Source organism: Canis lupus, chromosome 6 (genome assembly GCF_003254725.2).
Source record: "Canis lupus dingo isolate Sandy chromosome 6, ASM325472v2, whole genome shotgun sequence".
Taxonomy (NCBI): Eukaryota; Metazoa; Chordata; class Mammalia; order Carnivora; family Canidae; genus Canis; species Canis lupus.
This window is the reverse complement of record NC_064248.1, coordinates 11,203,846-11,220,058: the sequence shown is the minus strand read 5'-3', so window position 1 is coordinate 11,220,058 and position 16,213 is coordinate 11,203,846. Positions and strand designations below refer to the sequence as shown.

Genomic DNA, 16,213 nt, shown 5'->3' with positions numbered 1-16,213 from the left:
CATTTTGAATTTATTTTTGTGGTGATCTAAGAAGTGGTCCATTTTCATTCTTTTGCACATAGCTCTCCAGTTTTCCTGACAACATTTGTTGAAGAGATTTTTTTCCCCCCACTGGATGTTCTTTCCTGCTTTGTTGAAGATTAATTGGCTGTGGGACACCTGGGTGGCTCAGTGGTTAAGTGTCTGCCTTTGGCTCAGGGTATGATCCTAGGATTCCAGGATCAAGTCCTACATTGGACTCCCCACAGGGAGCCTGTTTCTCCCTCTGCCTGTGTCTCCGCCTCTGTGTGTGTGTGTGTGTGTGTGTCTCTCATGAATGAAAAAATAAAATCTTTTTTAAAAAAAGATTAATTGGCTGTATGACTGTGGGTTTTTTTCTGGATTTGCTGTTCTGTTCCATTCATCTGTCTCTATTTTTGTGATGGTACCAAACTGTTTTGATCACTACAGCTTTGTAATATAACCTGAAGTCCAGAATTGTGATGCCTCTAACTCTGCTTTTCTTTTTCAAGATTGCTTTGGCTATTTGAGGTCTTTCATGGTTCCATGCAAATTTTAGGATTCTTCTAATTCTGTGAAAAATACTGTTGATATCTCGATAGGGATTGCATTAAATGTGTAGATGGCTTTGGATAATATAGACATTTTACCAGTGTTTGATCTTCCAATCCATGAGCATGGAATGCCTTTCCATTTCTTTGTGGCCTCTTCCGTTTCTTTCAGAAGTGTTCTATAGTTTTCAGAATATAGGTCTTTCACTTCTTTGGTTGAGTTTATTCTTAGGTATCTAATTATTTTTGCAGTTGTAAATGGGTTTTCTGACTTTCTCTTTCTGCTGCTTCATTATTGTTGTATAGAAATGCAGCTTATTTCTATAGGTTGATTTTGTGTCCTGTGACTTCACTGAATTTGTGTATCAGTTCTAGCAATTTTTTGGTGGAGTCTTTCAGGTTTTCTATATTGAGTATCATGTCATCTGCAAATGGCAAATGTTTCACTTTTTCATGGTAAGAGTGGACTTGTGTGTCTTGTCCTATAGGAAAAGCTCTGTTTTTCCCCAATAAGGATGATATTAGCTGTGATTTTTTTTCCCCATATGGCCTTTATTATGTTGAGCTATGTTCCCTCTAAACCTACTTTGTTGAGGGTTTTATCATGAATGGATGTTGTACTTTGTCAAATGCTTTTTCTGCACCTACTGAAATGATAATGTGGTTCTCATCCTTTCTTCTATTGATGTGGTGTATAACATTGATTTGTGAATATTGAACCACCCTGGCAACATAGGAATAAATCTCACTTGATTGCAGTGAATGAGGTTATACTTTTTTTTTATTTTTTATATATTTTTTTGAGGTTATACTTTTTTAAAGAGAGAGAGAGAGTAGCGTGTGGGTGGGACACAGGGAGTTGTTGACAGAGAGAGAGAATCCTCCTAAGCAGGCTCCACACTCAGCACAGAGCCCAACATGCAGCTCAATCTCATGGCCCTGAGATCACGACCTGAGCTAAAACCAAGAGTTGGATGCTTAACCAATTAAGCCACCCAGGCACCCCTGTCTGTTTATTCTTGAGTAAGTTTTAGAGGTTTGTATTATTGAAGGAATTTGCCGATTTCATAGAAATTTGTTGGTACAAGGCTGTTCATAATAGTCTCTCAGGATTCTTGTAATATATACTATATGGGATCTATAGTATTGTTTCCTATTTCTTTCAGTACCAGTTATCTATGTTTTCTCTGTTTTCTTCAGTCTTGCTAGAGGTGTATCCATATCATGAAATTCTCTAAGAGCCAGTCTTATTTATTTTCTCTTGAGTTTTTCCAGTCTTTAACTTGATACCTACTCTTTGTTATTACCTTCCTTCTGCATGCTTTGGGTTTAATATTCTCTTCTTTTACTTGAGTTATAGGATGGAAGCTTTATTGACTTGAGACATTTCTTCTTTTCAAACATAAGCATTAAATACTAAATTTTTCCTCTTAGCACTGCTTTCTCCAAATTCCATTAATTCTTTTTTTTTAGGATTATTTATTTGTTCCTGAGAGACCAAGAGAGAGAGGCAGAGACATAGGCAGATCCTAGGACCCTGAGATCATGACCTGAGCCAACCACTGAGATACCCAGGCGCCCCTGCATCCCACTAATTCTGATATATTTTAATTTTTGTTCAGTTCAAAATATTTTCTAATTTCCCTATGACTTCTCTTGGGTGTATTATTTTGACATATGTCATTTAATTTCCAAATAGTTGGAGATTTTTCCAAATATCCTTTTGTAGTTGATTTTTTGGTGTAATTCTCCTGTGGTCAGAGTACATATTTTGTATGATGACATTTCTTTTTTTTATTAGAGTTTAATTTGCCAACATATAGCATATTACCCAATGCTCATCCCATCAAGTACCCCCTCAGTGCCCATCACCCAGTCACCCCCACCCCCCGCCCACCTCCCTTTCCACCACCCTTTGTTCGTTTCCCAGAGTTAGGAGTCTCTCATGTTCTGTCTCCCTCACTGATATTTCCCACTCATTTTCTCTCCTTTCCCCTTTATTCCATTTCACTATTTTTTATATTCCCCAAATGAATGAGACCATATGTTTGTCCTTCTCCAACTGACTTACTTCACTCAGCATAATACCCTCCAGTTCCATCCATGTCGAAGCAAATGGTGGGTATTTGTTGTTTTTCTTTTCTTTTCTTTCTTTTCTTTTCTTTTCTTCTTTTCTTTTCTTTTCTTTTTTATTTATTTATTTATTTTTCTTTTCTTTTTTTTTTTTTTTTGGTATTTGTCATTTCTAATGGCGAGTAATATTCCACTGTATACATAGACCACATCTTCTTTATCCATTCATCTTTCGATGGACACTGAGGCTCCTTCCACAGTTTGGCTATTGTGGATATTGCTGCTATAAACATTGGGGTGCAGGTGTTCTGGCATTTCATTGCATATGATGACATTTCTTTTAAATATGTCATGGTTTATTTGGGCCTCAGGATATGGTCTGTCTTGTTAAGTGTTATATGTATTTCTGCTTTTGTTGAACGGAGTGTTCTATGGATGCCAATTAGATCACACTGGTAGTATTGTTCAGCTTTCCATATCACATTACTCATTTTCTGTCTACTTTTTCTTTTTTTTTTAATTTTTTTAAAATTTTTTTTATTTATGATAGTCACAGAGAGAGAGAGAGAGAGAGAGAGGCAGAGACATAGGCAGAGGGAGAAGCAGGCTCCATGCACCAGGAGCCCAATGTGGGATTCGATCCTGGGTCTCCAGGATCGTGCCCTGGACCAAAGGCAGGTGCTAAACCGCCGCGCCACCCAGGGTTCCCCTGTCTACTTTTTCTACCCATTTCTTTTTTCTTTTTTTTTTTTTTTAAAGATTTATTTATTTATTTATGAGAGAGAGAGAGAGAGAGAGAGAGAGAGGCAGAGACACAGGAGGAGGGAGAAGCAGGCTCCACGCCGGGAGCCCGACACGGAACTCGATCCCGGGACTCCAGGACCGCGCCCTGGGCCAAAGGCAGGCGCCAAACCGCTGAGCCACCCAGGGATCCCCTCTACCCATTTCTGAGAAGAGTGGTGAAGAGTCCAAGTATAGATTCATCTATTTCTTTCAAATCCATCAATTTTTGCATCATACATTTTTAAGTTCTGTTGTTAGGCATGTACATGTTTAGGACTGTTATGTCTTCTGGGTAAATTGACCATTTTTATCATCTGGTCATGTCCCTCTTTAGTCCTGATCATTTCTCTTCCTCTGAAGTCTTTCTCTGGTGTGAATATAGCCACTCCAGCTTTCTTTTTATCTTTTTAATTTTAATTGTGGTAAAATACACATAACTGAAAATTTATCATCTTAACCATTTTTAAGTGTCCAGTTTAGGGGCATCCACCCCCACCATCATCTTCAGAACTCTTTTCATCTCCTCAGGCTGGGACTCTGTCCCCATCACTCACTCACACCCCTTCTCCCAGCCCCCTCCTCCACCCCTGGCGCCCACCATTTATTTTCCTGCCCCTATGAATCTGACTCCCTTAGATATCTCATATAAATAGAATTATATAGAATTTATTCTTTTGCAACTGGTTTATTTCACTTAACATCGTGTCTTCACGGTTCATCCATCTTATCCATCTTATTTTTAAGGCTGAATAATATTCTGTTGTATGTTTGTATCATCCATTTGTTTATGTGTTCATCCATTGATGAACACTTGGGTTGCTTTCACCTTTTGGTTATTGTAATAATGCTGTTATGAACATGAGTGCACAAGTATTTGTTTGATTCCTCGCTTTCAATTCTTTTCAGCATATACCCAGAAGTTCTAGGAAGATATATACAGAGTCATCCCATTGTGAAAAAATTGTGTCTTTCTATGTGTTCTATGTACGTATGTGTAATACATTGACTCACTACATACAATTGCATGTGCCTGGGGAAAATACAGATGAATTCTCAAACTCTCAAGTAGTGGTTATCTCTGCTAAGTGGGATTGAAGAGGGAGCATTTTTTTTTTTTAATGAGGCTGTATGTAAAAATAAATAAAATTTAAGGTAACGATTTATCAGTATCAAGTCAGGCATTTTATATATACTATATTCAGTCTTTATATCCAACCTGCAGGATAAGTGTTATTTTCATTTTATGGATGAAACCCAGAGGGCTTAAATAATTTGCCTTACGTCAAAAGGCTGGTTAGTAAGTAGATGACACAGAGGCTGAACCCAAATCTGTGTGACTCTAAAATCCATGTTCTTTGTCCTTTGAAGTGAGTCATTGTATTTGATCTATTGACTGAATTTTATTTTAATTTTAAAAGATTTTATTTATTTATTAGAAAGCAAGAAAGTGCAAGTAGAGGGAGGAAGAGGTATAAGCAGATTCTGTGCTGAGCTCAGAGCCTGACGTGGGGTTCCATCTCATGACCCTGAGATCATGACCTGAGCCCAAATTAAGAGTTGGAAGCTTAACAGACTGAGCCACCCAGGTGCCCCTATTGAGTGAATTTTAAATGGATTCAGGTAAAAAGAGGAAATATTTGAGTATTTCCCATGGAAATTTGTTTTGTTTTCAGAATGGCTTTGGAACACACTCATGGTTTCTAAAGAGAATCCCCAACTCCCAATACCCTTTAAGAAATGAATACATAGGAGAGTTTGTGAATGGATATCGTCATGGCCATGGAAAGTTTTACTATGCCAGTGGAGCCATCTATGAAGGAGAATGGGTGTCCAATAAAAAACATGGCATGGTAAGTGCAGACGTGTGAAGAGCACATTTTAAAGATTTTGTGAAGCAACTGGAATACCATAAAAAGCATGTCATTCTTTGGTAAAGTGCATAATCCATTTTTGCATAGGATAACTTACTGTTTTATTAAAATGATTACATGAAATTTAAAACAACTTTCAACATAACATCAGTATCCTATATATTTAGAAGATATTTACTTAGTTTATGTTATGTACATAGATATGTGTGTTAGGGTGGTTTTGTTCACAAGTAACGGAAAATCTAGCTTACTCATCCACAAACAATAAAGAATAAATTGGTGTTTTTCTTTCTTTTTTTCAATAAATTGGTTTCAGGGTTGGTTTGATTCAGCAATGCAGTGATGTCAGGAGTTTTCTTCCATTTACCCATGATGTCTGCTACCATGTTGTCAGCTTTACCCTTAGGCTGCCCCTCCCTCATGACCACAAGATGGATGCTGTGGTTCCAGGCTTCACATCCACATACCACACTAAGTAGAAGGAGAGAAGAAACTCTCTTCTGAGAAGCTTTCCACAAATATCTTCAGTGTGGCTGAGCTGACTTGGGTCATTTACTTACCTCTCGATCAGACTGACTGTTGGCCTGTGTTGGACAAATAGCTAGAGAGCTGCTATTTGGTGATGGGCACTCTGCTAGTCATTAGTATAGTTTAATAAGGCACCTTCTGTGACCTAGAGGTAGCTGAGGAGAGGTTGTGGGACAGACAGAGGAGGAGGAGGAGGAAGAGAGAGGATTCACACAGTGACTCGAGAATCTAGGAGCCTGATTCTATGTGAGCTAAGTGCATGCCTTAAAAACAAAAAACTCCAAAACAAAACTCCAAATCCTTGAAAATGGTACAGAAGTAGATTAGCAGTGGTTTTCCTGAACTGTAAATCTTTCTATCTGCAGGGCCAATTAACTTTCAAGAACGGGCGTGTGTATAACGGTGCATTTTCCAACGACCACATAGTGGAGTTTCCAAATCTTGAAGTTGAGTTCTTAAGTCACCTGGACCTGTCTTCAGAGTCTTCCATCAAGAGCCAATACACTGGATCCTCCATCAGTGCTGGTAGGGGGTGTGCACCTGTCAGATGCATGCAAATTAATTTAAATTATCAATAGAATCTACTCATCAAGACACACTGAATATTTCAGAAAACAGAAGTTTCTGTTTGTGGGGGTGCGCCTGGGTGGCTCAGTCCGTTGAGTGTCTGCCTTTGACTCAGGTCACGATCTCAGTGTCCTGGGATTGAGGCTGGGATCAGGCTCCCCGCTCTGCAAGGAGTCTGCTTCTCCCTTTCCCTCTGCCCGTCTGCCCTGCTTGTTTGTGTGCTCCATCTCAAATAAAATAAATAAATAAATCTTTTTTTTTTTTTTAAAGATGTTTCTGGGGGAGAAACTGCTTTCTTAGTAGGTTTTTGAAATACTTTTCTTTTTTTTTTCTTTTTTTTTTTTTTTTTTTGAAATACTTTTATATCCCACTTTGGTGGAAAATAATTTTGACCTAACATTGAAAACAATTTTTTTAACTTCCAAAAGCATTTTATTTTCTTTTTCCAAAAGCATTTTAATTTGCTAGGTGCAGTGGTAACATTGACAACTTTTAACATTGCTTTTCACCATTATCCCCTCTATTTGCCTTTATTTGCTAGAAATTATCAGAAAGCTCGATAGCAGTGAAAGTATCTCTGTGTTAGGATCAAGCATTGAACTGAATCTCAGTTTGCTGCTGAGTATGTACCCTGAGAAAGATCAAGCAGAGGAAAAGAAGCAGGTAAAAACCTTTCATATTGTTATACATTTATATTTTAAGCTTAAATATCAACAGTCTCCACAGTCTTGGGAAAATATAGCCTTAGGGTAGCTGTCCTGTGTGTCTTTCATAAGCCAATAGATGCTTTGTGTACCATCCCATTTAATTTGCAAGGCAGCCCTAGTGAAGAGGCTTTGTGAGTAAACAGAAGCCTAGATAGAAGGACTCAGTGAATTAACTAGGCCCAAGTCATCCTCACCTCCAGCTTTGGTCTGAAGGCCAGGGCTGTGGCACCCCAACTACAGGACATTAATTCTGCTGTGAATTATTATGGGCTGCTGGGATTTGAAAGAACTTTAAACTCCTAAAAATCATTAGAAATCTAGAAATCCGGGCAGCCCGGGTGGCTCAGTGGTTTAGCACCTGCCTTCGGCCCGGGGCATGATCCTGTAGACCCAGGATCAAGTCCCACGTTTGGCTCCCTGCGTGGAGCCTGCTTCTCCCTCTGCCTGTGTCTCTGCCTCTCTCTCTCTCTCTGTCTTTCTCTCTCTCTCTGTCTTTCATGAATGGATGAATAAAATCTTTAAAGAAAAAGAAATCTAGAAATACTAAGAGACAGGGAAAATTATGTGTACGCAGACTTCATTTGATTAACATCTGGAAAATCCCATCCACCAAATTACATGTTAGTATCACGATCCCTGCTTTGACTGGGGTTTGGTATGATTCTTCTGTGAAACCATTGTTGAAGATATTGCTTGCTACAAGAGAACCAGTGGTACCTCGAAATTGCAAGGTGTGTGCCCCTTTGCTCTTCCTCTTTCTTGTCTCCTCTGGCCCCAGTTCTGTGGGTCTCAAAAACGATGACTCTCCATCCCCCATACTCCCCTCTTCTTGTCCCGGCCAATGTTGTAATTCAGGCTACAGACATCATTCACTTCATCTGCTGCCAGATTCTTGTTAAAAATAAGAACCTTGGGGCACCTGGATGGCTCAGTCAGTTAAGCGGCTGCCTTCAGCTCAGGTCATGATCCTAGGGTCCTGGGATTGAGCCCCATGTGGGGTTCCCCATTCAGCGGCAGTCTGCTTCTCCTGCTGCTCCCCCTCCTCATGTTCTCTCTCTCTCACTCACTCACTCTCTCAAGTAAATAAATAAAATCTTTTTAAAAAGCTAAAACAAAACTTCTCTGATATTCTCTTTGTTATGAAAATAGTACACAATACATGTAGAAAATTTAGAAAAAAATGCAGATAAGAGTTATGGAAATAGTACACGATACTTGTAGAAAATTTAGAAAAATGCAGATAAGAGTTATGGAAATAGTACACGATACTTGTAGAAAATTTAGAAAAATGCAGATAAGAGTTATGAAAATAGTACACGATACTTGTAGAAAATTTAGAAAAATGCAGATAGGAAAAAAATGGAAGAGAATCTCCACCCAGACAAAATCTGGTGACCATCTTTCCAGTTTTGTTCTGAGCAAACATAATTAGAATTGGAGCATTCTGCTCATATAATCTCTTTTTTGTGTGTGTATTTAATCATAGCTCTTCAGTGCCATTAAATATTCTCCTACAATATAATTTTTAGGTGAATAAATGAACATGCATTGATTCACTCCAAAAGGAGTGGTATCCTTATAGTTTTTTTTTTTTTCTCTCTCCCCCTTTCTTTCTTTTTTGGTTTACATATGTATCATTCAGTTTCCACTTTAGAGTTCTTCCCATGACAAAACAGGTAAACAACTACAAGTTTAAAAATAATATTGACTATTTTATGATTATAAAAGCACATGCTCTTTATAGAAAATTCAATTATAGAAAATAGGACCTAGGAAATGAAAAAAATCTGTAACTTGACATTTTAGAAATGCCTCTAAAAATGTCTAATGGTTACATGGTATTTCATAATATAGACATATTACAATCTAGTTAGGGAAACTTCTTTTTTTTTTTTTTCTGAACCTTTTGAGAGGACTTGAGCCCTACAGAAGAGCTGCACAAGCGAGGTTTCTGCATCCCTGCCACTAGCTCCTTGGCACATGAGCATCTCCCATCGCTGCAGATTGGAGACTGAAGCTGAGACATGGGCCTCGCTTGCCACCAAAACTAAGCCATGGATTTTAATTGAATTTCACTTTTTCTCGCAGTGCTCCTTCTCTGTCGCAGGATCCCACCCCAGGCCCCACACCGCATGCAGCAGTCACATCTCTTTAAGTTCCTCCGTCTGTGACGGAGCCTCTGCCTTCCATGGTACTCCGTGGCCTCCAGAGCTTGGAAGATTCTCGCTCGCTTACTATGAAGAATGTCCCTCCATGTGGGCTTATCTGCTGTGTTTGTTATATGTATTCGTTATTATTATTGGATCATTTTGTCAAGATGCAGTATCTTTTTTCGAGCAGGGATTCTGGACAAGCTCTCTTGCCCTTCTAGCTCTGGCCTCTTCCATCAGGTAGTTGCCTTGGCTACCCATGTCCTGTTCCTGAGTGTATATTCAGAACCACCTCGGATCTGATATCAGCCTCTTGCCAACCTGCCCCTGTCAATCTCCCTCCTCCTTACCCTGCACTCACATGGTAATAATGGCCAGCATGTACACAGGAATATGCGCTGGGCATGTTTCCAAACACCTTTATTTTGGTAAATCCCCCCAACAGCTTATGGGGCTGGAACTGTGGTTGTCCCCCTTTGCCAGTGAGGCAGCTGGGGCAGAGAGCAGGGATACCCTTTATCCAGGTCAGGCAGCTTTCCTGGAATTCCAAAAGCACCTCAACCTCTCTGCTTCCCCCACCCCAGCTTCCACTGGGGGGTGGGGGCTGATGTCTGTGAAGGTCTCATTTTTTTCTGTGCTATGAGGCTCAGTTCAAGTACAGCATCCTCCAGGGAACTTCCTTGGGATCCACCTGTCCATTCTCCATGGCTCTGTTCTACCAGTGGCACTTCCTTATGGTGTCTTTCCCAGGTTTTAAGCTTCATGAAGAAAATTCTGTGCTTACTCTAGAACAGTGCTTTAGATAGGGCAGTCTATATATGTTTATCCAATTGAATTAAAATTTTAAAAGCAGGGATTAATGCTAAGAAGAATCAGATGCCTGATGCAACTGCCCAGGTGGGACTCTTCCATCTCCTTGGGGGCCCCAAACACCAGTCCTCACATTTCCTGAATATTTCATTTGGGAGGGAGAGGCAGAGTGTAAGTGGTTTTGGAGAACAGGGCACTGCATATGCTGCAGGGTTACATGTATGGGGAAGTCAAGGTAGCATAAGGGTATTGAGAGTTGGGGAAAATTATAGAAGGTGATTGGGGACAGAGAGGGAGGTTAGTAATGAGTATGAGTATCTTCTATTTCAGACTTTCAGCAGGAAGTATGATGTTAGTTGCATGTTTTAAATCAACCAAGGCTGGGTGTCTCAGTCAGTTGGGTGTCCGACTCTTGATCTCAGCTCAGGTCTCGATCTTATGGTTGTGCATTCCAGCCCCACGTGAGGATCCATGTTGGGTGTGGAGTCTACTAAACAACCAACCCACCAACCAACCAACCAACCAACCAAGCTGGTTGAACCAGCCTTGCGATCCCAGGATAAACCCCACTTGGTGTTGACTTATTATTTGTTTTATAAATTGCTAGATTTCATATACTCCTATTTTCTTGAGGATTTTTGTGTCTGTTTTCATGAAAGATACTGCTTTGTAGACTAGAGGATTTTATTGCTGCCCATTCAAATAGGATGCTACCACATAGCAGTATGAAAGCAATTCCATTGTACTGATAACAGCACTTTTTAAAAATGTTATTCAGAAAATGCATTTTATTAACTGGAGATGAGTGGAGAAAATATAACATTTGTTGAGCTCTTACAGTGATAAGAGTTAAATGCTATTACTTCACATATGTTATCCCATTTAATTTACAAAACGTGTTGTTTCTTTTGCTTTTGTTCTTATTAGGCAAGATTAAGACATGCATGGTTTTTTCTTTGTAGGTAGAATATGCTGTCTTAAGAAATATCACAGAATTGAGAAGAATCTATTGCTTCTACAGCAGCCTAGGATGTGATTGCTCTCTGGATAATACCTTCCTGATGACAAAGCTTCACTTCTGGAGGTTTCTAAAAGACTGCAAATTTCATCACCATAATATAACTCTTGCTGATATGGACAGGGTATTAAGTAGTGAGTATTCCAGATCACATCTTTTGTGTTTTTTTAATTAAGATTTTATTTATTTATTTGAGAGAGAGAGCGAGAGAGAGCGAGCATGAGTGGGGAGAGGAGCAGAGGGAGAAGCAGACTTCCTGCTGAGCTTGGAGCCCAAGACGGGGCTTGACATGGGGCTTGATCCCAGACCCTGAGATCATGACCTGACCTGAAGTCAGATGCTTAACTGACTGAGCCACCCAGGTACCCCAACATCTTTTGGTTTAAACGGTAGTATAACATCATGTCACCATGAAACCAGTCAGAAAATGTGGAGGGAGTGAGGAAGACAGATCTTGGGAGAGGTGTTCCAGAAATCAACACATGGTTGTCTTCCCAAGGTGCTTAAAATGTACTTGAGACAATTTTGTGAAATAATGGCAGCAGTGAAAGATTATCTACAGCAGGGCCTATGGGCTGAATCCAGCCTCCTGCCTGTTCCCATAAGTAAAGTTTTATTGGAACACAGCCATGCCCATTTTCTCATGCACTGTCTGTGGCTGTTTTTGTCCTATGATACCAGAACTGAGGGGTTGTGACAGAGATTGTGTGGCCTACAAAGCATAAAATATGTACTGTCTGGCTCTTGACAGATAAGTTTGCCTGCCCCTGATCTGTAAAACCCACTAAAATCGTGAGGTCAGAAACAGAGAGGATTAAGGAGGGCTTGTCATAGCCGAGAAAACACTTTAGGTTGTCTTGGGCTTGGGCTTGATTTCAAATGAGAAAGTTCATGTGATAAACTTAATACCTTTGAAGATTTTACTCCTTACAGTTGAATTCTGAGAAGCAGGCCTTGAAAACCTCAAATTATCTACCTGAAAAATAAAATATTAGAACTAATACCTATTTACCTGAAATGTAAGTGTTTGACACAGATTTAGAATCTATTTAGAATTAGAATCATCGGGATCCCTGGGTGGCTCAGCAGTTTAGTGTCTGCCTTCTGCTCAGAGCATGATCCCAGAGTCCCAGGATCAAGTCCCACATGGGGCTCCCTGCATGGAGCCTGCTTCTCCCTCTGCCTGTGTATCTGCCTCTCTCTGTGTGTCTTCATGAATAAATAAATAAAATCTTAAAAAAAAATTAGAATCATCAATCACATGTGGCTCAGACCACTTTGAAAAAACACTGGCACACGGTATCTTGTAAGTTTCTTGAGCAGTGACCAGATCGAGATCTTTTGAGTGGTACTTAAGTTTTAAGTGGGTGTGTATATGCTGCTCATTGGTATTTACTAGCAAAAAAGATACTCCGTCAAACTCAGTTCTTTGTATTGCATACCAGGAGCAAAATAAAAAATAGAAGGCTTTAGAAAATACTAGGCATCAAAAATGAAATCTTGATATTTGCAACAAATATGGATAGACCTTAAGAGTGTTTTGCTAGGTGAAGTAAGTCGGACAGAGAAATACAAAGAGTGTATGATTGAACTTATAAATGGAACCTAAACAAGAAGGTCACAGATATAGAGAACAGGCTGGTGGTTGCCAGAGTGGGGAGGGGTGGATGAGATGGGTGAAAGGGGGGGTCAAAAGATACAAACTTCCAGCTATAAAATAAACGTGTCACAGAGGCTGTGACTATAGTTAAAAATACGGTGTTACATGTGAAAGTTACTAAGAGGGGGTGCCTGGGTAGCTCTGTTGGTTAAGCTTCTTCCTTCTGCTCAGGTCATGATCTCAGGGTCCTGGGATCAAGTCCCATGTCGGGCTTCCTGCTCAGTGGGGAGCCTGCTTCTCCCTCTCCCTCTACTTCCCCTGCTCCTGCTCTCTCTCTCTCACTCACTCTCTCTCTCTCAAAAAATTGAATCTTAAAAAAAAAAAAAGAATAGTTGCTAAGAGGGTAAATCTTAAAAGTCCTCATGGCAAGAATAAAAGAGAAATTTTTGTAACTCTGTAGGTGAAGGATATCAATAAGACTTATTGTGGCGGTCAATCTGCAACATATGGTGAATCATGTCGCAACACTTGAGTACAATGTTGTATTGTCAATTATACTTCAATTTAAAAAAATACTAGGCATCCTTTCCAATTTTCTTTATTTTAGCCAATAGTGACATTCCAGTTGAAGAAATTCATTCTCCGTTTACAACAATACTTTTGAGAACGTTTCTGAATTACCTCCTGCTCTTGGCTTACCGCATCCATCACAAAGAATACCAGTAAGTACTACTTCCAGGGCTCTGAGTTCATCAGGTGCCCCACGTTTCACAAACATTAACTACTCAACCATGAGATACCAGATTAAAATTTAGAATACCCCTCAGATGCGAGTTATGTTTCCATATTGAATACTGTTCTCAGGATTTTACTCAGAAATGGTCACCACCAACTCTTCCATAGGCTAGAATTTCCTGTCTTTCTCAGGGAAAAATGGATACTTTATCTTTAAAAAAAAAAAACTTTTTATTTTGAAATAAATTTAGTTTTATAGAAGTGTTGCCATATTAGTACAGTGAGTTCCTCTCCATCCATCACTCAGCTTCCCTGAACAATAACGTCTTGCACAGCCACAGAGCACTTATCGTAGTGAAGAAACAAATGTTGGTTAATACTAATGAAATCGCAGACTTTATTTGGGTTTTCCAAGTTTCCCCTGATGTCCCTTTTCTGTTCCATGTTCTTTGCGTTTTGTTATCCCATATCTTCAGTCCCTACAACCTGTAATAATTTCTTATACTTTTTTTTTTATGACCTTGACACTTTGGAAGACTACTGGTCAGTTATTTTGTAAATATCCTTTGATTTTGGTCTGCTGATGTGTTTTCATCATTTCCCTGAGGCTTGGGTTTTGGGAAAGAATACATGGAGGTGAACTGCCTCTGGCATCACATCACATCACATCACATCACATCACATCACATCACATCACATCACATCCATCACATCAGGGGTATGTGATGTTGGATTGTCTTATTACTGGTGATGTTAACCCTGTAATGTTTGGTTACTGAACATTTGGCTAAAGGGGCGGTGGCCAGGATTCTCTACCATAAATATATTGTTTCTCCCTTTCTGTACACTCATCATTTGAAGCAAACTACTGAGTCCACTCTGTAGGGAGAGGAGGGAATTAAGTTTTATCTCTTGGACAGAGGGGTGACTGAATCTGTCTTGGCAGAAACAGAAGCCCATCGCTCTTTCTGTGTTTTACCAAACTGATGACTGAGAACATTCACCCAAATGCCTGCCGTGTAAAAGGTAAATACAAAACTAACAGCATTATATTTATTAACTGTTTTTCCCCCAGAATGTAGCTTTGTAATCATCTTTTGACTGTTTATCTTTCCATTATGTCTTTAGGCAATTTATTCAGTGGACAGCAGCGAACACTCTATTCCATGAATTATATCGACAAGACCTGGGAGATTTATACACTTTACTGCAGACCACACACAGCTCCTCCCCACGAGCCTTCCATGAAGATGCGACACTTCCTCTGGATGTTGAAAGTAAACACTCATGATCGAGACTGGTTTTATATTAATAAAGAATTTTGGCTATTTTTTTTTTTTTTGAGAAAGAGTGAGAGACTGTGTGCACACAAGTAGGGGGAGATGCAGAGGGAGAGAAAGAATCTCAAGCAGGGTCCACGCTCAGTGCAGAGATGTGGGGCTCAATCTCACGACATTGTGATCATGACCTGAGCTGAAATCAAGAGTTAGATGCTTAACTGACTGAGCTACCCAAGCACCCTAGCATTTTGGTTTTCAGTAAAGAAAGGGGCACCTGGGTAGCTCAGTTGGTTGGGTGTCTGCCTTTGGCTCAGGTCTTGATCATAGGGTCCTGAGATTGGGCCCCACATCAGGCTCCCTGCTCAGTGGGGGGTCTGCTTCTCCTTCTGCCTCTGCCCTTCCCCCTATACACACACACACACACACACACACACACACACACACACTCTTTCTCTCTCAAATGAGTAAATAAAATAAAGAAAGAAAGAAAGAAAGAAAGAAAGAAAGAAAGAAAGAAAGAAAGAAAGAAAGAAAAGAAAGAAAGACAATGTATTCTAGCTGTGATACACAATGAGGTGAAGATCAGGGATCTTCATAGCCATTGAATGTTTGCTGAGCCTCTTTGGGAAGAAGTGAGTAATTCTGGGATCCATAATGGAGGAAGGACCTGAGGCAGAGGGAGCACCACCCCATGTGCTTCCCAGTGAGGGGAAGGCACAGGCAGCCTCAGTGCCTTTGCTAATGCAGACCTTGCCATGTAAGAGAAGATGAGGTGGGGGTGGGGAAGCAGATGTCATTTAAAAAAATGATTGTTCATCAAAAAGTAATTTGAAGAAGCTAATAGTTTATAAAATAGGATAGTCCTACAATATCCTTGTACTAACTCTTGGCAGTTTTTGTTTTAATTTACACCATGGGAAGATAAATGAGAAAATGAGTCAAATACTAATAGGGAATAGAGTGCTTTCAGGAGGTCTAACAGTGTCATGTGTGTGTGTGTGTGTGTATGTGTGGAAAAGGGACAGTGACCTAGTGTCTACTAGAGGAAAGTAGCTTGTTAGAAGTATCTGTGTTTGGGGGAGGAGTATTGTATGGCTGTTTATTTGTTCACTTTCCTCCTTTCTCCATGGCCTCATATTGAAGAGACGAGGTCATCATTCCTCTAGATGGGTCAGCCTTCCGATTTGGGCTGGCTGCATCCTCCCAGAGATCATTACCATGTTCTTCTCTTCCCCCGCACATCCACTGAAGCAGTACAGTTAGAGGCTTGTCTGGATTCTGGGTTTCTTCCCCTCACAAAGCCACAGGTGGTTCTGTGTTGCATCGCCTCAGGAATGTTCCCGTTGAGTGATACTGAGATGGATCAGTGGGTTCACGTGGTGTCAGTACGATTCTTCCAGTAGAACTTACGAGCCTGGTTTGCACGCAGCTTAGGAGAGAGGAGGGTGGGCCAGCACAGAGCCAGGCCCTGCGAGGTGCACTTTCACTTAATCCTTAATCTCGGCAGCACTGACTTTAGGAGAGACAGTGTGTCCTGGGC

General features: G+C 40.2%; 1 protein-coding gene across 5 annotated transcripts in view; it reads left to right on the top strand.

Annotated features, from left to right (window-relative positions):
• The window catches only part of LOC112646323 (radial spoke head 10 homolog B), a 59,023-nt gene that overhangs the window by 18,647 nt on the left and 24,163 nt on the right, over positions 1-16,213 (top strand). For all 5 annotated transcript variants that reach the window (XM_049111150.1, XM_049111149.1, XM_025426223.3 and 2 more), the window contains 7 exons: positions 5,081-5,257; positions 6,172-6,331; positions 6,915-7,036; positions 11,003-11,192; positions 13,266-13,380; positions 14,340-14,419; positions 14,522-14,670. In XM_049111150.1, coding sequence (XP_048967107.1) covers positions 5,081-5,257; positions 6,172-6,331; positions 6,915-7,036; positions 11,003-11,192; positions 13,266-13,380; positions 14,340-14,419; positions 14,522-14,670 — 993 coding nt within the window. The remainder of the gene's footprint in view (positions 1-5,080; positions 5,258-6,171; positions 6,332-6,914; positions 7,037-11,002; positions 11,193-13,265; positions 13,381-14,339; positions 14,420-14,521; positions 14,671-16,213) is intronic.